Source organism: Notolepis coatsorum (genome assembly GCF_963971535.1).
Source record: "Notolepis coatsorum genome assembly, chromosome: 1".
In the NCBI taxonomy this organism is placed as follows: Eukaryota; Metazoa; Chordata; class Actinopteri; order Aulopiformes; family Paralepididae; genus Notolepis; species Notolepis coatsorum.
In genome coordinates, this window is record NC_140165.1 from 219,746,218 (window position 1) to 219,773,263 (window position 27,046).

The 27,046-nt window shown below is 43.9% G+C and overlaps 1 protein-coding gene across 1 annotated transcript in view; it reads right to left on the bottom strand.

Moving 5' to 3' along the window:
• The window catches only part of LOC311229220 (transmembrane protein 255B), a 99,270-nt gene extending 75,378 nt beyond the window's left edge, over nucleotides 1-23,892 (bottom strand). The window contains exons 1-2 of the mRNA XM_084315293.1: nucleotides 23,759-23,892; nucleotides 22,971-23,110 (exon numbers count right to left, since the gene is read on the bottom strand). Coding sequence (XP_084171419.1) covers nucleotides 22,971-23,110; nucleotides 23,759-23,828 — 210 coding nt within the window. The 5' untranslated portion in view covers nucleotides 23,829-23,892. The remainder of the gene's footprint in view (nucleotides 1-22,970; nucleotides 23,111-23,758) is intronic.
• Nucleotides 23,893-27,046: the final 3,154 nt, after the last annotated feature.

A 27,046-nucleotide genomic window follows, 5' to 3' on the forward strand; every position in this document is an offset into this window, starting at 1 on the left:
CGAGGAGTAACGTGTAGGAGGCTCACACTTCCCCCGCCATTTTCCTGTCTCTGCTGTGCAGGCGCCCCAACCGACCTGTAGGAGTCGCTGTTTACAACGTCCAGATTACCATCGACTTCCCACCCGCTAACTCTGCCAATTGAGTTAGTATGATGGCCGGCCCAAGCCGGAGGCAACGCCGACAGCCGGATTCGATACCGGTGTCTCGTGCGTTGGTGACAAGCGCAATGTCCGCTGCGCCACCCAGCCGCAGATACCGACTATCTTATAATGAGTTTTACTTTAATTTCAGCAATCTGTGTTTTGAAGTAGTGAATTTCTCATTTTGGAATGAAACTCTTGAATATCCCAAAAGAGAAAAAGAAATTGGAATGGGTATAAGTCATCATTTTGAGCCACAAGAAACAACACGGCACCAATCAACAAGTTCTGGAAAGCAGCAATCTGTGGCTATGAGAAGAGGACTTAAAAAAAACCAATCATAACATTTAAACCGCTTGAAAGATGACAACTTTGAAACAGTGCCACGGCACAGTTTCCCCAGACTACATAAATGGTAAATGGAATGCATTTATATATCGCTTTTATCCAAAGCACTTTCCAACTTCTCCCATTCACTCACACATTCACAGTGGAGGAACTCATGCAAGGCGCCATAGGGAGCATCTATGGGTTGAGTGTCTGAGTGTGAAGAACACACACAGAGGTTAGGGGACCGGGTGAGAATGTGATGCAGGGGGACATGAGAACGCATTGGATCCTGATGTTTATAGTTTGTAGGCTAAACTGAGAGTTATGATCCTCGTCTAGAACACACCACATATTTTTATGTATTGCCTGGCTCTACTGGTCCCCGCAGCCCAACGCCAGCATATTACAAAGCCTTGTGTGAGTTATGGGCCAGCTGCTCGAGACATGCCCAGCTGAAGAGGTAATTGTGTTTTTGTTTTTTTTTATCTTTTTTTCACTCCTTCTCTCCTCTTTTCCCCTCTCTCTCTGTCACTCTCTCTCTCTCTCTGTCTGAATATCACACTGTAGCTCAGTCAAAGCCAAGCATAATACAAACCGTGTGTCCCGAGAAGCTATCGGTTGCGTCGAGCGTGTCTGAATATTTTAACAGGCTTTCACGTCAGCCCCACACACACACACACACACAACAACAGACACATCAGAATAGTTTGACGTTTGCATTCACACTCTAAAATAGAGAGAGAGAGAGAGAGAGAGAGAGAGAGAGAGAGAGAGAGAGAGAGAGAGAGAGAGAGAGAGAGAGAGAGAGAGAGAGAGAGAGAGAGAGAGAGAGAGAGAGAGAGAGAGAGAGAGAGAGAGAGAGAGAGAGAGAGAGAGAGAGAGAAGTGGATGTCCTATGAAACTAATTGTAATGAGGACATTTCAACAAAAAATTACATTGTAATGATTTTCACTTTTCACTTCTTAGCTTCAGAAAGTCAACAGGAATTATTCATTGTTTTTATACCAATATGCAGCTGTTAATGCTAATGTGCTGTATAGGCTAATTCCTTGTTATCGTTCTGTACATGTCACACACACGCGCACAAGTCTTTATACCCCATTAGGACCTATGTGAAAGCTCTCATTTCACCTACTGTCGTCACTACAAGCATCACATTTTTCATAGAGCAATGACAGTGATACATATACAATCATTATTTACAAATATTTAACAGCATCGAGCTCATATTCTAATATACAGTATGAATACCAATGGAAACTATGTAGATGAGTGAAGGGATCTATAATTCTATATTTATGCTATGCAACTGCTACCGTTTCATTGGGTCGCTCCCAGGAGATTGACAGAGATGATTTTCTTTATAAAATACAAGATTTGGTCTTCAAAAAAGTATTTCTCCAAAAATTAGACCGGTGGTCTTATATGCAGACCAATACAGTATTACACATGATGTGTTAACCCGAACACAGACTGGGGCGCCTGAAAAGGTCAAGTGAATGGTTCCTCCCAACCTGTTTCACTTGTGGAATATATTCAAATGTGTTTATTGCTGGCCTCCATGGGCCCCCGAGCAGCTGGGCCCTGTGAAGCTGTTCCCTCTTAGAGGTTCAATCTATGGATTATGGCCTTACTGGACTTTATTACATTATATAGTGTAGTTGTTCTTAATGCACTTTGTCATGCTGAATGAATTATTTCCAGGAGAACTACTGTACACATGCGGATCCCCGGAGAGCGCTAGATTTAACAAGGTCCATCTGCTCACTTTCCCTCACAATTTTACAGATTTGCTGATTAAATAAGCTCTTCAATTACTCTGCAAAATCCTACGGCTATTATTCGAATTTCAGTAAAATAACAGCATCACCTCTGAATCCAACCAAAGTGAAGACATGTGCTTCCCGCCCGCGCGCGGCCGGTGTAAACAGCGACGCCCATTAACATGGGAGCGAAAGTGAAGCGCTGATCGCCCGCGTTCGGTGGGTTTGGGCTGTTAGGCTACTAATGACGTCCTCTTCAGGACAGACAATATCACTGCAAGCTGGAGAGACGTTTCCTCTTCCCTCTGTCCTCTTCAGGACAGTGTGAGGGAATAATCCCCAGACCCCCCCCCTCAAACAATCCCCCAGCAACCTCCCCCCATCCTATTACTGTAGTGATATGCAGTAGGTACCATATAATGCCGGTGTGCAACCCGGACAATATATAAGAGTGCACCAGTATGTATGAGCGTCCCTATGTCAACCAAGTAAACTTGAGTCCAGTCTGCAACTCGTTGTCTTCATTGTCTCGATAACACTTCATGGTGACAGCGGTAACAGTAGTGGATTGCTACAAGCAGGACGGGAGATTGTCTGAGGATAATTATGCATCGGCAGTAGGAAACCCGTCACTCCGTCAGCGCTAACTCGGCGCTAATGAAGCAATCTGACAGCTGACAACTGACAGCAGCAGTCCACACGCTGGAAGCGCAACCCGAATGAGAAGACGTCATGGCATCACATTTGCCAACAATGAATTGGGCCGACCCGGATCAGGGTGAGGCTATTTCATTGTTTAAACAAAAAATATCTCTTTACCTGGAAGATGAGGAAATAGAGGACGATGCTAAACAGGCACGAAAAATATGTCGTGGCATTGGAGATGAAGGACTGAAACGGCTGAATGCTAGTGGACTCAGTGAGGCTGACAAAAAAAAGCCAGCCAAACTATGGGAATTCTATGAAGGTCAGTTAAAATTGAATGTTAACTTTAGAATCCATAGGCTCCAATTAATGCAATATAGACAAAAAACAGACGAAAGCATTGATGATTTTGTGACCAGAGCCAGAACATTAGCTCAAAAATGCCAGTTTATTGATGAAGAGCTCAATGAACGTTTAATGGAGCTGATCATTGCCAGCACACCCCACGATGCTCTGAGGAATGACCTGTACAGCAAACCCAAAGGCCATCCTCTACAAGAGGTACTACAAGAGGGGCGGAAATATGAAGCCCTATCAGCAGGCAATGAACAGTTACACCAACTGGGTATGTCACATGGTGAGAAAATACATGCAGTGGACAGAGGGCGAATATGCCAAAACTGTGGCAGGAGCCATAAACCCCGTCAATGTCCTGCATTCAACGATGAATGCTCTGCCTGTGGTACCAGAGGCCACTGGGCGAAGTGCTGCAGGAAAAGCAGGCGGCAGGGACAACAACGCTTCGGTCAAAGCCAAAGAAGCAAGTCTCCACCACCACCACAAAGACAGGACAGACAACAGGCCTCCAGGAGTTACCACAGACAGCGGGGTGAGTCCCATATCAATGCTATAGACAGCACAGAGGCTGATGAAGCAGGGGAGTACCAAACAAAATTCTACTCAATCACCATCAGTGAGAAGTGCATGCACAGCATTGAGAGCAAGCCACCCAGAGAAGAGGCATACACAACACTGAACGTGAGACCACCTGACCTACCAGGCCACAGACATACACTCCGTCTAAAAATAGACACAGGGGCATCAGGCAATACTCTTCCACTACGCACCTTCAGACAGATGTATGGCAAGGATGCGTGTGCGCAGGAGAAGCTGAGGAGAAATTACAGGAGGCTATCGGCATACAGTGGTCATCAGATTCCCTGTATGGGTACTATCGACATTCCATGCCAGTACAAAGACTCACAATGGATCAATGCCAGGTTCTATGTTGTGGATGTGCCAGGTCCAGCTGTAGTTGGACTGCCAACCAGTGAGCTGTTAAACCTGGTAACTGTCAATGTTGATACAGTAAACAAGAAGGTTAACAACAGCCAGAAGCCACTGAAGAGGATATCAAACATTGCGGAGCTAAAGAAAGCTTACCCAGACCAGTTTGATAAATTAGGCAATTTTAGTGGAACCGCTAAGCTCTTCTTAAAAAAGGATGCTAAACCTTTCATTGACCCACCACGGAAATGCAGTATCCACATCAAAGACAAGCTAAAATCAGAGCTGGATAAAATGGTGGAGCAAGGTGTAATAAGAAAGGTGGAAGAACACACAGACTGGTGCTCCAGTCTGACATACGGCACAAAAAAAGACGGCTCCCTTAGGCTATGCCTAGATCCTCAAAAACTGAATGCCAGCCTTAGGAGATGCCCACACAAAATTCCAACTGTGGAGGAATTAAACCCAGAATTTGCTAATGCCAAAATATTTAGCAAGCTTGACGCAAAAGCAGGGTATTGGTCTATACACCTGGATAAAGACTCACAACTCCTAACAACATTCCGGACTCCATTTGGCCGGTACTGCTGGAAGCGCTTACCATTCGGTCTGAGTGTGTCTCAAGACCTCTTCCAGGCCAAGATGGACCAGATCCTAGAGGGGCTCCAAGGTGTGGTCAGCATAGCTGATGACATAGCAGTATATGGAGCAAACGAGGAAGAGCATGACAAGAACCTGACCAACCTGATGCAACGAGCTGGCGAGGCAGGTGTTGTTTTCAACAGCGACAAGTGCACCATAAAACAAAGCAGCATTTCCTTCTTCGGCAACCTGTACACAGGCAAGGGCATCATGCCAGACCCAGATAAGATCAGGGACATACAACACATGCCAACACCCCAAAACAAAGATGATCTGCACAGATTCATGGGAATGCTAACATACCTGTCCCCCTATATACCAAAGTTTGCAGATAAGGCTCACACCTTGAGGGGGCTGCTAAAAAACGAAGCTCCATGGATATGGGACACTGACCACCAGAAATGCTTCGAGGACCTGAAGTCTACGGTCACCGAGCATGCATGTCTGAAGTACTATGACCCAAACACACCTTTAACCCTTGAAGTGGATGCATCACAGAAGGGATTGGGCATTGCTTTGGTGCAGAACAACAGGCCCATCGCCTTTGGCTCAAAGACACTGACTGACTGCCAGTCAAGATACAGCAATATAGAGCGAGAGATGCTAGCCATTGTATATGGGATGCAGCGATACCACACGTACCTATATGGGAAATCGTTTCTCGTGGTAACAGACCACAAACCACTCGTGACCATATGTGCAAAACCACTGCATGCTGCACCACCACGACTCCAGCGCATGCTGATAAAGACACAAGGGTACAATTATGAAGTCATGTACCGACCCGGTACTCAAATGATCCTGGCAGACACCCTCAGCCGGTTGCCAAACCCAGAAAACCATGGGGACATAGAGCTAGATGAGCGCATTGATGGAGTTGATATGGAGATCGAGGATCAGAAGCAATATGCCATTGCATTAATAAACTTCTCCCCTGAGAAACAGGACGCTCTCCGTACAGAAACAGTGAGGGATCTCAAACTTAATGCCCTCAAAGAAGTCATTCACCTAGGATGGCCAGAGCACATCAAAGACCTACCGAAGGACCTGCGTGCTTACTGGTCCTTCAGGGATGAGCTCGCAATGGAAGCAGGAGTCATATTCAAAGGTAGACAGGTACTCATCCCAGACTCCATGACTGAGGACATCCTGAAACAGTTACATGTGGGCCACCAAGGGATTGAGAAAACGCGTCGCCTTGCCAGAGAAAGTGTCTATTGGATCAAAATGAATGATGACATCGAAAGGGTGTGCAGATCCTGCAGAGTGTGTGTGGAACATCAAGATGCAAACCCAAAAGAACCTCTCCACCCACACCACATACCATCCAAACCATGGCAGTCTATCGCTTCTGACCTATTTGAGGTCAAAGGTCGCCAGTTCCTTCTGACTGTGGACAGGTATTCCAAATATCCACTGGTGGATGAAATGCCTAATGTGTCTAGCCATGCAATCGCACAAAAAATGCAGATGTACCTGTCACTGTTTGGCCGAGTAGACGAGATCCTAACAGATAATGGGCCCCAGTACACAGGGCAGGCCTTCCAAAGGTTTGTAACAGACTGGGGAGTCAAACACATCACAAGCTCGCCCCATTACCCAAAGAGCAATGGGTTCATTGAAAGGCACGTGAGACACATCAAATCAATTGTGACCAAAACCCTGGAACAGGGAGGCAATCTACAGATGGCATTACTACAGGTCAGAGCGACGCCCATCGACAGTAAACTGCCATCACCAGCAGAATTGATATTTGGGAGACCTGTCACCACCCTGCTGCCAAGTCGGGCAGAGCCAGGCAGGGAGGAGCATAGGGTTCACATGGAACAGAGAACAGCGGACCTAAAAGAGCATCACGACCGCAGCTGCCGCAGAGAATTACCCCCACTCCGCCCCGGACAGCATGTGACTGTGCTGAACAAGGATAGAGGGACATGGCATCCAGCTATCATTGTACAAAAATGCATTGAGCCAAGAAGCTATGTTGTACAAACACCAAATGGCAACCAGGTCAGGCGGTGCAGGAGCCACCTGCGTGAGCTATACATCCCACAGATGCAGAGAAGTCTAACACAGACACACTTTGCTGTGCCACAGCTTCAAGAGGACACCCACGAGGGCCCACCGGAAACACCTACAATGCAGAGTGACCCACCGGAAACACCTACGATGTCACCCTGTACTACACAGGTGCCCAATAGCCCAGGACCAAGACGCACAAGATGTGGGAGGGTTGTGAACAGACCAGATTTTTACAAAGACTATGTGACCTGAGCACACATTATTGCACGGAAGGTGCCCACTACAGAGGGCCAGAACAACAACAGGAGCACAAGGCTGGGTCATCATGGGGACTCTGGTGCTTTGTTATCATTATGGTCTTGGGGGGTGAATGTAAACCTAAATAAGGGGGAGGATTTGCACTTGGTGATGTGATTTCAGTGGACTATTGACATAAGAGTGTTCCGCTAATTATATGGGGCGATGCTGCTAAACAGGGGGGATGTAGTGATATGCAGTAGGTACCATATAATGCCGGTGTGCAACCCGGACAATATATAAGAGTGCACCAGTATGTATGAGCGTCGCTATGTCAACCAAGTAAACTTGAGTCCAGTCTGCAACTCGTTGTCTTCATTGTCTCGATAACACTTCAATTACCATTCACCTTCTGTCTCCCACCTTCAACCTCCCACCAGCCCCCCAAACCATGTTCACCTCCATCTCCTAACTCACCCCCCCCCCCCTTCCCCCTTCCTTACCTCGTCCCTCTCACCCAATACCCCCCCCCCCCTCTCTCTTTCCATCTCCTAACTCCCCCCCTCACCCCCCCCCCCCCATCCAATCCAATTGTCTCTCCCATCTGGACACACCCACCTTCTATGACCTGTAGACCAGCGCTTCCCCTGTCTCAAGGAGCCTGCACGAGACCCCCCCGGCCAGGGGATTGTTGGGTCTCTCCAGCCAAATTCTCATGGGTTGTAAGCTAATAAACCTTATCAACTGAGTCTACCTTTGTCTGAGTAAATCCTTACTCACATTCACCCACAACAGACAATATCACTGCAGAGCCATTTCCTCTTCCTTGTGTCCTCTTCAGGCACAGACAGTACGTATCACTGCAGGCTGGAGAGCTGCTTCCTCTTCCCTGTGCAGCACTGGGATGATAAGACACGGCCGGCATATTTCCTTACAAAGAGAAGGTGTTTATTCTACAGGTAAGGATCCAGATCTGGCAGACATTTGCCCCTGCAGCAAGAACAGCGCTCTCTCTCAAGTCTGCCATTTAATTTGTACTGTGAAATCCACATCCACACTTGACAGCACTTGCTTCAGCAGGTCGGGCTGTTGGAGGGAGGTGATATGTTCACAAGATGTTCTCCAGTCGTGGGCAATTATTTTTGTCCTCATCCCCTGGCAGATTTTTGGTCAGCTCTGTGAAATTAATCTCAGTAAAAATAACCAGTGATTATAAATGATCCAGTGTGTACTATTAATGCAGGGGAAATTACTTTTATTTAGCTTGGAATGCTGTCTGTTCAGTTCAGTTCAGTAGAGTTCAGAGTTTTTATTTGCCACATGGAATCAATACAATCTGAGTTTCTTCATTACACAATCATAAATATCATTCCATGGACAAAAGGAGCAGGAAGAAGAATAAATCGTATAGTTACCTGCCCCTTATTCCTAAACTAAACAAGTATTTACTTACAACCTAATTTACACAAAATAATAATTTATACCATTATACAAGAAACACACAATCCACAGTTAAACAAGAAAAAATTTAATAATAATAATAATTATTATTTCTTGCCCTAAACATAATTAACATTGTTTGAAACTTAACCATGTTTAATTATTCTAGATTTAATAAATAATGTGTTTGTGTGTTCTCGATAATTCACTTTAAGTGTGATTCTTACAGCCCTCTTCTGTAGTATATATAATGGTTTTATATTGGTCCCATAAGTATTCCCCCATACTTCAACACAAGTGTATCATATACAATCCAGCTGGGAGGTAAATAAATGCCCTCACAGAAATATATGCAATGAAAATGCATGAGCCTGTGAGCAGGGGTGCATTGGTAATGGGACGGGGTTGCGCGGCGAGCAACCGGCTCTGTGAGCAGAAGCATGCGCACGCACATGCACGGATGTGCACGTGCGTGCTCAGAGGAATGCGCTGCACTCGACTGATGCGCCAACTCGCCAAGTACCCACCTGGCTACTTTGCATAACATTAGCTCAGGGTGTCAGGTGTGTTCAAATACGTCCTCAGATACATTCACACAAAACTTGTGAATGAAATGTGTTACATTCCATTCCTAGAGGCAATTAGGCATTGTCTTTAGTCTGTGCGCACACAAGGGAACATTTATGCGCATGCGCGGGAGCGTGCGTGCACGTGGCGTCATTAAAACACAGTGCAACCAGGTATGAAATCACCAACGCACCACTGACTGTGAAGTGTTTATACTGTATACTGTACTGTATATTTTGTATTTTCTCAAAAACAACAGCTAGCACAGCCCTTCTGATTCAAGAAACAGATGAGATATAAACCAAGGATTATGTGGGTAAATGTACCACCTTACTCCCTAGATGCAAAGCACCATGACTGACAATAGGCTTGTTTGAGATGAGCTAGGCCTGCACAGTTTTGACCACGGCCTTGCCAAGCGTGTTGCATGGCAGTTAGAATGTTGTCCGGCTAGTTCGGGTTATCTGACTGCGCGAGCTGCGGAAATCTCACGGGAGCGAGGCACTCCACCGACTGCTCAACCTCATGCATGATGGGAAATAACCTCGTTCCCAGTTTTATCTCCTCCGTGAGATAAAGTCTGGTAAAGAACTACGCCGAAAGTGTGTATGGGGTAGAATTTCCGGTGTATGTACTTCCCCTGGAAGCTGCCTCCGAACGGACCAAACTTTTCCCAAATCCTGTCGGCAAACAAGCTAGAACGTCCCGGTCATGTAGTAAATTCTTCAGGCAAAGCCATTGCAGTGGCTTAAACGAGGAAATATTGTGCACTTCACACGTTTCTATAATTGTTTTGTCGAAACCGGAAAGCCTGTAGCCTGTACTTCCTGTACTTCCGTTTACACGCTTTAGGAGGCATATCTTTACCAGCCTAGATGGGAAACAACTTGCTCTGGTTTGCGCAAAGCGCTCATTGGCTCAGAAAAGTTGTCACCACCCACAAGGAAGTTATGAGACGTCTATCTTATCCATCATTATTCCAAGATAAACTTCATGAACAGACACCAAATAATTTTTATCAGAGTACTGACATTCACAATTGAACGCTTTACACATTCCGCATAAATGCTGTCTTAATAAACATATCTGCAACAGGGCTGTACAGTGCGACGAGGGCATCGCATATTGTGCCCGAATTTTGCCTTTGCGAGTAGAAAAAAATATTTGGGGGCACCCATGCGAGTACTGATTTCAACCCTTTCATTTGCATTTCACTCCTTTTTTTCGAGGAATTTAAACGTTGCAAACTAATCTTGTTGGCCGTTTTCTATATTTCTCCTCCCTCGGTCTCTCTCCGTCTGCCCGATGAGCGGGGCTGTTAGTTACACACAAATGCTCACACTCACGCATGCATACGGGTACTTGAGAGGTAATGTCCGTGCTGAAGCAGAGCAGAGCTCATCATAGCGGATAAAACGAAACGTTCGAAAAAAGCATGCATAGCGCGCTTTAAGTTACACTGCTATCGTTAGATAGCGCGACCCGTGTAACGTTAAGTAACGAGTTCTGCGGGGAAAGACCGTTCATCACTGCATACAACTTGGTTTAATCCAAATATCCATTCAGAAACTTTGTATTATGAAATAATTCTGGGATGTCTGTCTGACTATTTCCCTATGCCTTGTTTGGTGCAAGTTCAGCTGACACTGTTGACACGCCCACTACGCAAAGCATGCACGCACGCACGCACACACACACACACACAGAAACACACACACACACACACACACACACACACACACACACACACACACACACACACACACACACACACACACACACACAGCTCCGGTCATGCATCCACTCAACTCATGGAAAATACAGCATCAGGTTATTGTTCTAAAAGTATCTCTACTAATAAAATGGAGTATTGAACCGTTTTTAACAGCTGAGTATTGGGTGGGACATTCTGATTTAAGAACTTTCTAAATAAAATAGAAAGTCCCAAAATAGTTAATTTATCTGACTGCTTGTATTAATTGATCAAAAAGTAGCCATGTGCAGTAATATAGTTATATAAAAGAATAATAAAGCAATGTCGATTCTGTTCTTAATAAAAAAAAAATTATTCTTGCAAAATAATTAAAAAAAAACGATAAGAGTATCGATAAAGTACTGAACCGTTAAGCAAGTATCTATAAGAGTAGTAGTATCAATAAAATCCTAACGATACCCATCCCTAATGAACACTGTTAATACACTGTTATCAATGAAAGAAGAAATGTTTGCAGCTGTGGTAATACAGTTGGCTCATTATAAAAGATACAAACCTGAAAACAAAAGCACGTAAATGTTAAATAAAAGGACCACAGTAATGAGGCAGGAGGAACATATTTGTTTGCACTATAATGGTACAAATTTTATTTAAAAAAGTGCCCATAATGAAAAAGCTTAGCGTACAGCCCTGTGCAATGGAGTTTATATCGAAATAACAACAGTATACAAGAATGCATAAACTTCCAAACACTAGGGCTGGGCGATAAAACGATAACGATAATTATCGCGATATATTTTAATAATCAGTATCGATTGATAATAAAAGAAAATATCAATACTTTTTTTATTTTATTTTTTTGTGACCTGCAACAGGGCAGTTTTAAAACCAGAGACAGTGGACAGACTTGTCTTTCTTGCCTGCAACTTAAAGTAATGTCTTTACTTGTCCAAATGACAATACTGACCAAATTGAGATATCTTTTTCTCTTGTCCATTTATAACTTGCTTTCTAATTTAAAATACAGTTTGAAACCGTCTGTAGTACCCAGTAGGCTATGTGTGCTAGCAGAGCTAGTCTCCAGTCACGGTGCACATGTGCAGTGGTTTGTCCTCCAAAAAAGTGCCAAAAGATAGAAAAGAAACTAGCAGAGCCAGAACTATTCAACTCCCCTGGAGCCACAGCCAGCAGAGAAGCCTGTTTACTTTAGCTTTCAAACCAGCTGCAGCCTGTGAACTGGAGTGTGAGGGGCTGTAACACTAAAGATGGCAGCAACGACAAAGAATTGCTGCAAAATAAACATATATCTGTTGTTAAAAAAAAAAAAAAACATTTTCTTTTAAATTTAATTATTATTATTTATTTTTTAATACTTATAACAATATCAATAATTATCGATGTCGAGTGATATGATAACAACCTACCCTACCCATAACCACCCTCCTCCAACCTACCACCTCCCCTCGGTTTCCTTACTTCCCTACTGGACTCTGTATTTGTTACTTGTATACCCATGGTTTTATGTCCTGCATATTCATACTGTTGCTTATTCCCTGTGGTTCTTTGTTTCTCTGTTCATTTGTTTTGCTCATTGTCAGAGTCTTTGGGTTCTTGAAAAGCGCTTTATAAATAAAATGTATTATTATTATTATCAACCCCCTGAACAAAATATAATGAGAAAGTTATTTGAAGAAGCTCTTGGTACACACACTCCTGTATTCAATAATACTAATAATAATAATAAATGAAGACTTGATTCACATCTATTTGTAGTGAGTGTTATAGTATTTCTACCTGTTCTCATAGACCCCCCCACATAGGATCCAAAGGATAATTAGCTGGCCAAACATTATCAGTGCTCTCGAAATTATAATTAGCCGAAACATATAGGCCTATATCTCATTGCACACATCTTACATGATAAAGCGTCTGCTGAATAATTCAGTGTTGCCTCAATATTTATATATATATATGTGTGTGTATGTGTGTGTGCGTGTGTGAGAACGTGAACGCGATATCTGTCATTGCGAGACGAGGCGAACAGGCTAGTCAACTCAAGAAGTGTTCGACTTTTTGACGCCTCTCCCGGCTGTAATCGGCTACTCTTGCTTGTTTTCGAGGCGAGCCGAAAGTCATCTCAAACAAGCCTAATGTCACTAACTCACTCACTCACTCACTTACTTACTCATCAGTAATTCACTCATACCGTTCTGCCCCCCAGTGGCGTCCAACAAGCATTAGCTTGACATCAATGTCAATCACACTTCCAACACAATGTTGACACAGGGCACCCAGAGCTATAGCCATCTCAAGACCACGGTGTGAACGCTCCTGGTAGGGAAACATTATATTAGGTTTGTTATGTGTACTTTCACATGGTGGAGGGTATACTTACTGTCTTTTGGTGATACATTCACATTGTGGTTTGAGTGTGGTGTCACTTAGGGCTGTCTTAAATGCTGTTTGTTATTTAAGATGAGGTCGGACTCGGCACTGACAGATTTGTGTTCATTGTACTGCTTTTATAAAGCCTCAAATGACGGCTTACAATATTTCATGAAAGCAAAGTGTTTAGTTTGTCTAAGATTTTAAAAGGTTTAAACTTTACAGCACTGACAAAGTTGAACAAAGTGCTGTACTGTACAAGTCCCACAAAAAAGAAATGTATTTCGAAGCCTCGAATTAAAATCGAATCTCGGCCCAGAAGCTTCGAATTCCAAAAAAATTATCGAAGGTCAGCCCTATTGGTGAGGTGTAATTGACACACTGTTGCTCCACGCCCTATAACACCGGTTCCTGACATGCAGCGAGCGAGCGAACTAGAGACGAAATTGCGCGCGACACTGTCCTGATATGACGCGGCGCGTGTCCGAGTGTGTCTGTGTGTGTGTGTGTGTTACCAGGAACAGGGGGAAAAGCAGCCTGCGATTCTCTACCAATAAAAAGTGTTTAGGGGCAGGACTCGGACGCGCAATCGCTCAACTAGAGACACAGCGAGCGAATATTTGAGGGGGGAACGACATCGCTGCTCAGTTCGCTGTCTCGCGGCAGATCAGGATAGTCTGATTGAAACGAATACATTTTAATCATTTTCGCAATCACGCTCGCTTGCGTCGCTGCCTGTCAGGAAGGGGTGTAATAAGCAGACCAGGAGCTCGTCACTTGTTGTCTCTCACCAGAGTGCTCTCAGAAGTGCTCTCTCACCTGTGCTCTCACTATTCTTGACCTTTTTGCTCTTTGCTATATTTTTGTCCATGTGCTTTTTGTGGTATCCTAAACCATGGAGGCTGGAGCACCGAGCTCTCCACCTTTTGTTCTTTAAATAGCTGTTAAATAAATATTGTTATTTTTTGGTCAAACGTGTCCGACTTCTTGTTGTCCACCACGCTGCAACCAAGGCCTACCGGGAAAACGAGTCATATTCCTGTGACTGTTGAGGCCTTAGGGCAAGTCACATAGGCTTGGTTGTAACAAGGTTGAACACCATTACATTTTACTGACATTTTGGGCCATGTTTATAGGTTAGTTGAGGTATCTGGCATTCTGAGCCATGTTTCGCTATTACCTGGGCCATGTTTATAATGGTATAATTATTCATAGTGGGTTCAATACCCCGAGACGTAACAATCTCACATTCACTATTAACTCATTCCGGGCCAACCACGAGTATAGTCAGGTTAACTCGCCATCGCTTCCGTGCCAATCACGAGTATAGTCGGGTTTTAATCGTTATTTTATTATTTTATTTTTATTATTATCTTTTTCCCCCTTCTTTTTCCGTTTTTCTCCCCTCCCAATGTTAGTCGTTATGCCAATTCCCAATCCCCTTCCTGGTCGTTGTGCACTCTACCCCCTACCGTCGGTCTGGGAGGGCGGAGACTATCACATGCTTCCTCCGACACATGTGTACCCAGCCCACCACTTCTTTTCACCTGGCAGCGCGGACTCTCACTGGGAGAGTGTAACGTGTGGAAGGTCACACTACCTCCTCCAGATCCTTCCCTTGCTGTGCAGGCCCCCCGACCGAACTGTAGGAGTCGCTGTTTACAACGACCCGGACCCACCCACCGGCTTCCCTCCCGCTGACTCTGACAATCGAGCCAGTATGATGGCCGGCCAAGCCGGAGGCAACGCTGACAGCCGGATTCGATACCAGTGTCTCTTGCGTTGGTGACGAGCGCTTAGTCCGTTGCGCCACCCAGCCGCCCCCAATAGTTATTTCTTTTATTAGCGATATCCATTCATTTTCATCCATCCAACCGGATGTTATTGTTGGGAATGGGTCTGAGCTCGCAAAAGGGCAAATACCGCCGCCTATCGTCTCCCGGATGGCATTGCACATCATTGGATTGGATTGGCTGGGACTGTGCATCAAAAAAATAAGTCCGGTCCAGGTTTTACTTCTCAGGCATGCAGCTGGATACCATTGCATTGAGTCCCCCCACTGGGAGCATCGTGGATCATTGGGTCTCATTCCCTAACAAATTTACGACCAAAACTGTCCTCATATTAAGGCTGGTAGCGCGAGTCGCCAAATTTTCCTGAGATCAGATTTGAGTGTGGCTGAGAGCAGATTTAAGAGTGCTGAGGAGCACACTTATGATTGATTGACTAATTGAAAATGTTATTAACTTGACAGACTGTGTTCTCATAGTGATTCCTTCATGTTAACGCTACAGGCCTCCTTGGAATTAATTACTTAATCATAATTAAAATAAATATGACAATATTTGTACGATAAGAAATTACGCATTTGATGTCGGAAAAATAAATAATATGGATTCATCTGATCACAGGGCAGCTGCTTAACCATATCTGAACCAGCTATTTTGGACAAATGTATAATTACTTTAATTACTCAGATATTCAAACACAATTATGCAATTATTGTGAAATAATTGAAAATAATAATTATTTGATGCCTTCTGTGGAATTTGTATTTCTTATTTGTTACACATCTGTTTTAATGATTAATTAGATACATTTGAAAGAATGCAGGTCAACATGCAATATATCCCATTGATTGGTATACAATGGGACAGACCTTTGTTTGATTGATTGATTGATTGATTGATTGATTGATTGATTGATTGATTGATTGATTGATTGATTGATTGATTGAAAACTTTATTAACAGATTGCAGAATGGGTACAGTACAGTACAGCTCAATTACATACAATTGTTAAGGGGATGCAGACCAGAGAAAGACTTTTGTCTTGTTTACATCAGGGTCCCCCATTTTCAATTCATCATAACATATATGACACACACGACATACAGATAGACAGTACTGCTACATCTATACATTTATGACATACCAGATTTGCAAATACAGTACTGTTTGTGATACAAAAAGAGTCCAGAAAAGAGAGTATATACATTTGACGTAGAAACGGTTGGAGGAGGTTGGGTAGGTGGGGTGGGGTTGGGGGGGGGGGGGGACTGTACATTGGAGGTGGTTGGGTGGGAGGGGGCGGTTGGGTAGGAGGGGTGGGTGGGGGACACTGTACAAGCAAAACTGTACATTGGAATATTGACAAAACCATACTTGGTAATTTACTGTACATTGGAGGGGGTTGATATAGCTATAAACCTGCATTCCTTCCAATATATCATTAATCAATTAAACTTATATTGAAATACACTATATAGCCTATACACCAGCACTGAAATGACAGTGGATAAATAAATAAATAAGAACTAAAGCTAATCGCATGGAAATAGACTGTATTAATATTCCATAACAAGTCTTGTGTGCGCCAGTATGGCCTACGTGTCTAATGAACAGTATAGGCTTAATATATTCTAGTTACTTGTTTCATTAGGATTTAGTATATACTATATATGCTCTGCCTCTGCCCTACGTACAGTATAAGTACAGACTGTACCCAGGGCCGCCTCAGGGGGTGTGCGAGCAGTGCGGGCCTCGCGGGAAGGGGGGCCTCGCACAAAAAATAAATAAATTTATTTATTTATTTATTTATTTTTTTTTTTTTTTTTTTGCGAGGCCCCCCTTCCCGCGAGGCCCTTTTTCATCACAGACCAAAAATGTAGTTTTGCTTATATGCTTATATATTTCACATTAGACACGTTTGTAGAATGTGTCTGACTTGTTCCTGGGTCTGCGGCTCTGCAGGAGACATACTCACTATTGGAGCTCTGGGGCTCTGCAGCAGACATACTATTGGTTTCAACGAAGGGAGTGGTTACATCATGTGTACGCCGGCGTGCGTCAGCTGCGTTTGACTATTTCGCGCGTGCAGCTTTGGAGGTTATGCTTAGTTATGCCAGCCAAGACGAAGAGGTCGGTCATTATCAGTCGGTCGGTCACCAAGGAACGTTGACGAAAGGCCTCTCGCTGGCGGGACAAATGGCCGGAGCCTTGTCATGGTGCAGTCGGGATATAGCCATGATGATGTCGGCTAGTAGCTAGCTTAGCTAAAGGCTAACTAGCGTTAGCTAACCTAGAGACAGCGCATGCAGCCAAGATGAAGAGGATGGTCGTTTGGCAGATGAACTTCGTCAACTCCACGCGGTTGTCTCCATCCTCTTGGACGTTTGGTGAGTTTTTAACCTATTCTATTAACTCTATTCTATTCCCGCCGTGGATATCTCTCTCTCTCTCTCTCTCTCTCTCTGGAGCCAAACTGGCCGACTAGCTGTTGTAGTACTAGTAGCTAACGGTGTGTGGCCTGGTGTCAGCACCTGTATTGCTTTTCTCACATTGTACAGTTTTTCAGTGGTAGCCGCATAGCTTGCTTCTGCGTTAGCTAATGGTTAGCGATAGCCGGGTTGAGCTAACTGTTAGCCAGTTAGCTGTTTAGCTACGACGTTAGCTGCCGGCTGCGCTCGGCTGGGAACGTTAGCTTGATGCTATCAGTTATCCTAGAGTTAGCTGTTAGCTTGTGCTACGACCATTGACATTAGCCGTGAGAATAGCAGGGGGTTCTGGCACTCTGACTACGACATCATCTTTGACAGAAGATGTAGTCGGGCCTGCACCATGACAAGGCTCCGGCCATAGCTTCTTTTTGTGCCGCCAGCGAGAGGCCTTTCGTCAACATGGAGACCTGTGTTGCGGCCTTTCGCCCTGCGTTCCTTGGTGCAGGTAAGATGAATGAAAATGTCATGACATTACCCCACTCTTCCTTCCTTCCCCTCCCGAATGTTTTGTTAATAACGATGTTTTTTTCCAGGCAAAACATATGTTACTTCACAACATTTGGAGATACGACATGTGCTGTGTGAATTGTCTTGGTCGTTTGTGTAGCTTGGGTAGCGTTGGGCCGTTGGCCAAAGCTGTGTGTGGCCTGGTGTCAGTAGCCTACCTGGCTAGCCTATTTAGTTGATGTCGGCCATTGGCTCCTTGCTGCTTTGTTTTCTCTGGTATAGACCCTCTTCTCTTTGGATTTAAGTGTTGATCTTTGTCCTTTTGGATCTATGTATATTCATGTTGCCTTTGTGAAGTTATCTTTTCCTTCTGTTTTGTTCTTTCATTAAAAGTTGAATATCCTTTAGGGGGTCATCTTTGCTTATCTCTCTCATACATGCTCTCTCTCTAACACACACACACGACAAACACACATGCTCTCTCTCTCTCTCTCTCTCTTTCTAACACACACAGTCTGCCTATGGCGGCCTTTCTCGATGGCTAGGCTGTGCTCGCTGAGTCTGTACCTAGTCAAGGATCTTCAGTCACAGTGCTCAGGTATTCTGCCACTGTGTACTCTCTGTTTAGGGCCAAATAGCATTTCAATTTCTTTCCAATGTGTCTCTCTCTCTCTCTCTCTCTCTCTCTGTACACTGTATATTGACTGTAGAACGGGAGCTCTCTCTCGCTCTCTCTCTTGCTATATGTCGACTGTATCATGCCCAGCCTCGGGCAGCGCTATTATTTAAGAATATGTTGACTGTATGAAAAAAAAAAATATATATATATATATATATATTTTTTTACCTTTTGGGGGGGGGGGGGGGGGGGGGGTCGCGTTTAAATCTCGCACAGGGCCTCGCATTTCTCCCAGGCGGCCCTGACTGTACCTATACTGTACGTAGGGCAGAGCATATAGTATCTACTAAATCCTAATGCAACAAGTCATTAATGGAATAATAAGCCTATACTGCGTTCATTCATTACGCCGTAGGCATTAATGGAATAATAAGCCTATACTGGGTTCATTCATTACGCCGTAGGCTACAGTATACTGCGTGTGTGTGTGTGTTGTGTGTGTGTGTGTGTGTGTGTGTGTGTGTGTGTGTGTGTGTGTGTGTGTGTGTGTGTGCGCGCTCGCGCTGCGGCAGGTGTACCACGAGCTGTACTATATATGATGACAATACATTAATAATCTCATTTCGATGGGTCGCGCAAGACACTTCCGCATCCATTTCCACACAGCTGCGTCATTACTTTGCCTTATAAGGAGCTCTGGAGGCGTTGTTTTGTATGCAAATGACCTGAACGGGAACGCGCTTTTGAGTTTAGGACATAATGCCATTCTCCAAGCAGATATCAGATCATATCACAGGTGCGACCGTTTCAGCCCCTTAACACTTTGGATGCCACGCCCGAGATTTCTCGGGTTTACCCCCCGACCGTTGAATGCCCATCAGGAGATTTCTCTGTTTTTTTTGTTTTTTTTTATTAGCGATCTGAAATCATATTGCATCAAGCAAGCCTACCGTTGGATATCCAGTCACCCCAGGCTCTCAGATGTGAAAAAAGCGCCCCCTATCGTCTCCCATATGGTAAATCACCCTTTTGGATTGGACTCAATGAAAGTGAATGGGATAAAGGATTTCTGACTCCACATTTTACGTCTCACTGACGCAGCCGGGGTTACCAGAGTTCATTCTGGAGCCGCTGAGCCGCGGGGAATCATGTGTTCTACTGTATACACCGTTGATCAATACAATTATCGTTTTTTTCTAATGGTGATCAGGAATTGGAATATACCATTTGGATACCATCTGATGTCAGGTAAGGAATCTATGTTATCAGTCTTAGGATAATCAGACTCGTTTTCACGGATATATAAGCGTTTCCACTATATGTGATATTGCTGTTTCACTGTAAAAGCCATCAGGAAATAAGAGCAGCGATTATCAGCGCGCGGCACGAGCGTGCGTGCGCACACATATACTATCGATCATCTAGCGTTTATTTGAAAACGATTCATAAATAGGCCGACAAATGACAACGTTCTGGAATATTCCAGTAAAAGGCGATTATCATAGAATGGGTAGTTTTTTCCGCGAAAACGAGTGATTTTCAAAATGCTATCAAACGGAAATGAAGCGATAAAAAAACAATCTGCCTTGTCAATGTTGACTGGAAAATGAGTCTTTGATAAGCGACAGGCAGATTAGACACATAGCCATAATAGATGCAAAACATAGATTAGGCGATATTAAGTTAACATTGGAGTGGGTTTGGGCATCAAGGGGGTGAAAAGGAAAACACGGCGTGGCATCCAAAGTGTTAAGACATATTACCAGCACGTTCGGGACTCAGAGTGAACTTGTCATTGATTCTGTCTCAGTCGGTTCCAAGATAAGTCTTCCAAGAGAACTCTTTGAAAAATTTTGGAGAATGAGACCCATTGTGTTTTGGACTATAATGTTGGAGCAATGGACGCGATCGATATTTGGAATGGCGATCAGGAATTGGATTAATCTTTTTGCATGACATCAGATGTGAGGTAAGGCCTTTATGTTACGAATCTTGGCGTAATCAGATCCTATCACCGCCATCGGAGCGTGTGTGTGTGTGTGTGTGTGTGTGTGTGAGGTTCGCGCCGACCAAAGTACTTAGAAGCGATTTTTCAGACCCCATTTCTCTTCGTACATGAGGACACATATACTATCGATAATCTAGCGTTTATTTGAAAACTATTCATAAATCAGCCGAAAAATTACAACATGTTTTGTGTATTCCACTATCGCGGATTTCGCTGGAATTAATAGAAATTTCCAAAACTATACTCGTATTCAAAGCGGTATAAAATGGAAATGAACAGATGCAAAAACAATCCGTTTCGTACATGTTGAGTGCAAGCAAGTCATTGATAAGCGACAGGTGTATTAGACCCATAGCCATAATTTAAGATATAGTTTAAGCGTTCGCAAATATCCCCGTCCTCCCATTGACTAAAGCGCTGGCATGGAAAAGGCCATCAGCAGAGGGCGCTGTTGGCCCGGAATGAGTTAAGTAAAAACACAACAATAATACGTGGGGAGCAGGGTGGATCTTTGAATAATAGGCAAATAGTTCCCAGTGACTATCAAATAGCAATGTTGTGAGTTTTGCCCATCCCTACATTCCGGTGTCCCAGATAGGTAGCTCGACTCTGTATAGCCCTGTATGATAGTGCTCTGGAACCTTCCTTTTACAGAGTAGAAGTTCCACAGGCCTCTCATCTGAATGTGTCACTCCTAAGTAGGGTTGGGCACCGAGAACCGGTTCTAATAGGAACCAGTTCCCAACTTCCGGTTCTGGAACCGAAAGTAACATATTTGCATTTTGATTCTTAATTTCGATTCTTAAAAAAAAATAATCGTTTAGAACAGGAATCGAAACGGAGAATCGGAATCGGAACCGGAATCATTCAAATCCAAACTATGCCCAACCCTACTCCTAAGTCATTTTCAAGTGGTTTCTATTTGGTTAGCGGTGGCCTTCATGTGGTCTCTCCTCTCAGCGGCCGTGACGATGAGACTGTGTGGTACTGACTCTACTTATGCAGCAATGATCTTCATTAAAGGAAACAGACTACTTCCTCTATTCGACCGCAGCCGCAGGTCCCCTTGTGCCCTTTTCCTCGTCAAAAGTCCAGAGGTCGCACGACACACACAGAGACGATTAAAGTCCCTATCAGTGATCCAAACGTAAAACAAATGTGTAGCCCCAGTGCCAGGAAAATAAGAAATAAGAACGGAGACATGTTTTCTGACTGAGGTCTAAGGGAGGGACGGTTTTTAGAAAATGGGACATAAGGTCCCTGAAACATTACATAAACATGATTAATTTCCTCCCAAACAGCAGGGCCTCCTGCCCCCTCCTGTAACCTATACTTCTATACTTCATGACCATGGATTTGCATTTTACAGCTTGTCATAATACTGTATAGTCATGCATTGTTTCTGAAATACATATAATCGTAGATTCCGCATCGTCTATCCTGCAATTGTGTCTTGATATGAATTATTCCTGACTTAGTGCCAGGTCCTGGCCATGTTCCTTGTGTTCTTTTATGCTTTCCGACAGTAACTGTCCTTCTGGGATGGATAACAGTTTACTGGACTTAACATAATTGAACTGAAGCTTGGAAACAACAGAGAACAAATCCCTAATCTGTGATGCCCCCCCCCCCCCCCCCCCCTGCATTTACTGACAACACAATGTTAATCCTTTGTTTGCGATCCAACATAAACATAACAATATTGTCAATAAAGTCTCTCAGACAATTTAGGCTACATCCAAAATTGCAGGCTTTGTTAAAAACAGGTACAGTATGTATACGTTGGGGAAGGGAAAAGAAAGGGGCTTAATCAATTGCAACTGTTTATTTCTAACTCTCACAACTCCAGGAAGTATTGAGACTGTCTGAGTGTCTGAAGCCAAGTGAACTATAGGTTATGGCTAGAAAATAGGGCTGCCCTCTCCTAATTAATTGATCGGTCGATTGATTGATCAGTTTGGTCTCAACCAAGACTTTGTTAGTCGATTAGTCGATTTGATGTGATTTTCCATGCTGAATGAGTTATTTTTAGACAAATTATAAGCGTGCACAGGTCCGCCTGGATGATTGCATTTCAATTCAAGTGTCAATCAAATCAATTAATCGTTTAATCGACTGAATCTTATGACTATTAGTTGATTAAGAGCCCTTCAGGAGAACATGTTATTGTCAGTTGGTTTCCTTGGTAACAAACGCTTGAACGCCTCACCCATGTGAGTGGCATCAATGCAGCATTTAAGGTATAAGAACCATAATGAACTTCAACTGTCCCTTACAAAAAGGTATCAACCAGCCATTGTCCTAAATAATAATCAAATTTACAGTACAATGGTAATATCAAGGTATGGAAATAAGGATTAAAAAAAAAAGTAAATGCCACTATACTTTTTTGTTAGGGGTGTCGTCGGTGGCAAACGTGAGGCTGAACAAAATAAACACTCACCACAACTCCGGAGGAGTAGCCGGTGATGTTCAGGCTCTCTGTGCGGGTCGTCGTATAGATGCCCAGCACCACCAGGAGCAGGGAGAGGAGGAGCAACCCCACTACCAGCCACAGAGCTCTCCTCGCCCGCACCACACTTTCTGATATCCAAAGAGGAGAGACCAGCAGTCACTTTGTACAGTCTGCCCATTCTATTTAGCCCATGTGTTTAATTAACTGTTTGTTGCAGTGCAACCTACTATATGCACAATATGCCAATATACAATACTCTTTTATGTGTTAGCTATCAATTCAAGTTAGATAGTCGAGCCTTTCTTTGAGAGTTGGGCATGCAGAAATACAAATATCTTGACTTTCTCATCTAGTTTACACGTGGAATTTGTGTCTGCTTTTATGGATATCAACATTGGAAACACTTTTTACAGATTCGACTCGAGAAACATGCATGTAATCACTTAATTAGTTCATGTTATAGTCGATGTCTCCGCTAGGCCTATAGGCAGCCTATTACCTACATATTTGTATTTATTTATTTAAAGTAGGCTAGACAAAATATATGTTTGAATTTGCTGGCTTAATTATCTATCGTACATGCTAAACATGCATAATATTCCCAAATCCATTGGTGTTACATTTTCAGCGAATGTATTTAAGATAATAGCTTATATGCAAAATAAGATTACACATGTATAATGATTTGGGTATAATAGGCCTCTATAGATATAATAAGAATTAATATGTATTAGCTGAACGTGCAGCCCCACCAAACAGCTGGAGCAGGAGCCTACCTGCTCGGTTGCACTTTGGCATCATGGGTTTATCCCGGTCGGCTGTTTCCAACACGTTTCCCGTCCTCATGCTCGCAGACACGATTCTGTATATCAACTCCTTTGAAATCCAAATTCCGTTCTGACTCCTCACAACAGTAGGGATCCCCAACTTTTGTTGCGCTCGAATCTAGCGCTACGCTCTACACAGCGCACACAACTCTAACGGTCACGCCCATTTTAACCCGCTGACCAATCGTGCGCATCATTAGGTGAGAAGATTCGAGCGCAACTATCTCTCGAGGTAAAGCTGGGAACGAGGTTAGAGCGCAACAAAAGTTGAGGCTGCTGCGCATTCTATCTCTCAAAGATGAGAAGTCCAAACCAAGATCCCAGATCCCGGGTGAACTTCATGCCAGTTCGAGCCAATTTGAGATAATAGACTATTATTCCAGCACATGAGCATCAATCCGTTGAGGCAATGTTTGCTGTCAACGTTATATGCTAAGAAATTAGTTCCCCCATTGTTTTGTTTATTCTATATTTTCACGCTGTGCATCGACAATCAATCAATAAATAAATCGGATGTATTTATGAATGATGAATGAATGAAAACTGTATTTAACAGATTGCAGAATGGGTACAATATACAGTAGCCGCCCTACGGCTCAATACATTAGGGTTATGGTGTGTTGCAACTATTTTTAGAAGATGCTTATGAAAGATAATAAGATGGACATAGGCTCAATATGGTATGCAAACGAATAGGCACAATGAAATTCAAACCCGAAGTCCCTGTGACGCAGAAGTTACAGACTGCTTTTAAAATCATCGTAAAATAAAAAAAATAAATTATATATATATATATATATATATTTTTTTAAGTTACATCTTCCCTACAATGCAAACAGGCCCATATTCCATATTTCGATCCTAATGTCTATTATCTAACGAATTCCACGTAAGAATGATAAAAGTTAAATCAATCCAACATAGGAATTTTACATTTGAACCAAGTATTGGCAAATTAACTCTATTTTATAGCTGTCCAAAGAAACATGTCGTGGGAATTCTGCATTGTCACACTATGAAAAAAGGCAAAACAATCTTAACACGGGGATAGACTTTTCGTCGGGTTGTCATGGGCCATCCCAGACACCTCATTCCTGTTCTTTGAGTTCTATGATCTTTTTTTAATACGAGTACTAAGTTCATAGCTATAGTTGTTGGTGATTGGTAGTTGTTTTGCTTAGTATTGACTCATTATTTTTGTTTAGGCAACACGACCTCCTAAAACCTTTGGCGGGGCCTGAATTGTATTTTTAACCCTTATTTGACTATAGGCAAGGCGAGGGAGAGTATAGCATACACACACTCTAGCCCCTTTCGTGACTGTGGTTTGCAAGCCTGGGGCTTTTGTGACCGCAGTCACTTGCTCATGGGGTGCGACCACTTTAGAAAATACCAACCAAGCGTGAACACGGGCGTGGGGGTGTGTCAAAAATATATCAGATATGAATTTCAAAGATACCCAGCGTACAATATGGGTTTAACACAGCTTTACAGTGGGGTCTGGAAGCTCGGAGTTGCTAATAAACAGTTTAAATCATTGTTACAAAGCGAACATACTTACAGAGCGGGCCGTGTATTTCCGCCATTGGTGTCACCGCGCATGCGCACCAGGCATTTGGCTGCCTGGTCCAGGCATTACAGGCGGAAATACACGGCTCGCTCTGTAAGTACGTTCGCTTTGTAACAATGATTTAAACTGTTTATTAGCAACTCTGAGCTTCCAGACCCCACTGTAAAGCTGTGTTAAACCCATATTGTACGCTGGGTATCTTTTAAATTCATATCTGATATATTTTTGACACACCCCCACGCCCGTGTTCACGCTTGGTTGCTATTTTCTAAAGTGGTCGCACCCCATGAGCAAGTGACTGCGGTCACAAAAGCCCCAGGCTTGCAAACCACAGTCACGAAAGGGGCTACACACACTCACACATGGAATCAAAGAAAGACATAACTAACACAATTCAGGTGCAAAACATACTTTAAACCTAAATATTCATATAAGCATAAGCCGATTATTACAGAACATTAAGAAAAGACATCTGCAGAATATCATGTCATATATAGCATAAATCTAGAAAGACGAGGCTCTTGTGAAATGTTCCTGTAATTCCCTCTTATGCAATGATGACAGCAACACGTTATTTTTTTTTATTTTTTTATCCTCTTTTTCTCCGCCTGATTTTCTGTGCTTTTTCCTCCCTTCCCAATTTAGTCGTTATGCCAATTCCCCCCTCCCCTACCTGGTCGTTGTGCGCATGTGCCCCCTAGCACATTTGGCGCCCTAGGCGAGGTTCACCACTGCGCCCCCCCCCCCCCCCCCCCCCCAAAAAACATTGCAGCGCTACCAACCGGTTAACCCTTTTCACTGCGACAATACACAGAAGGTTAACCCTTTCACGACCGTCGGTTGTGTGATAGTAAAGGGTTAACCACATCAATACCTATTTGTCCCATATTCAACCTCTCAGCGACCAGGCCACTTATCATGCTGTGCACCGAGAGAGGGCTCCTGAGACCGTGGGCATAGACCCAGGCAGAGCGCACACATAATTACCCCGGATGGCTAAGCCGGGGCTGGAAAGGTCCCACACATGCCACAACTCGAGTTGACCCCCCCCCCCCCCCGCCCCCCCCCCCCCCCCGCTCCAAGATATGGTAATATCCGCTCTGACGCTGAACATGACGTCAGGTCAACCTGGCCGGGCGGGGACCCACACGTACTCTTCTTACGCGGCATCACGTTAAGGCGTACGGGGATACTCAAAGCGTGATGAGCAGATCTCATATCCAACGTCAGGTTTTGTCTCAATATAGGAGACAGCCTCATGTAACCACACACATATGAGATGTAAATGTGGCCCTTTTGGCTTTCCATAAATAGACACAGCAGAATGACGGCACGATCCTCATCCTCAGAATGACGGCAGGCACATCATGTTTACACAAGCACACACCTGGGGCTGTCGGGCACACTCAATTTAAGCATAAGAATAACTAAAGTAAGGCGGCTGGGTGGCGCAGCGGATATTGCGCTCGTCACCATCGCAAGAGACACCGGGTTCAAATCCGGCTGTCGGCGTTGCCTCCGGCTTGGGCCGGCCGTCATACTAACTCAATTGGCAGAGTTAGCGGGTGGAAGTCGATGGGTGGTAATCTGGACGTTGTGGACAGCGACTCCTACAGGTCGGTTGGGGGACGCCTGCACAGCAGAGACACCTCGCCAATGAGAGTCCG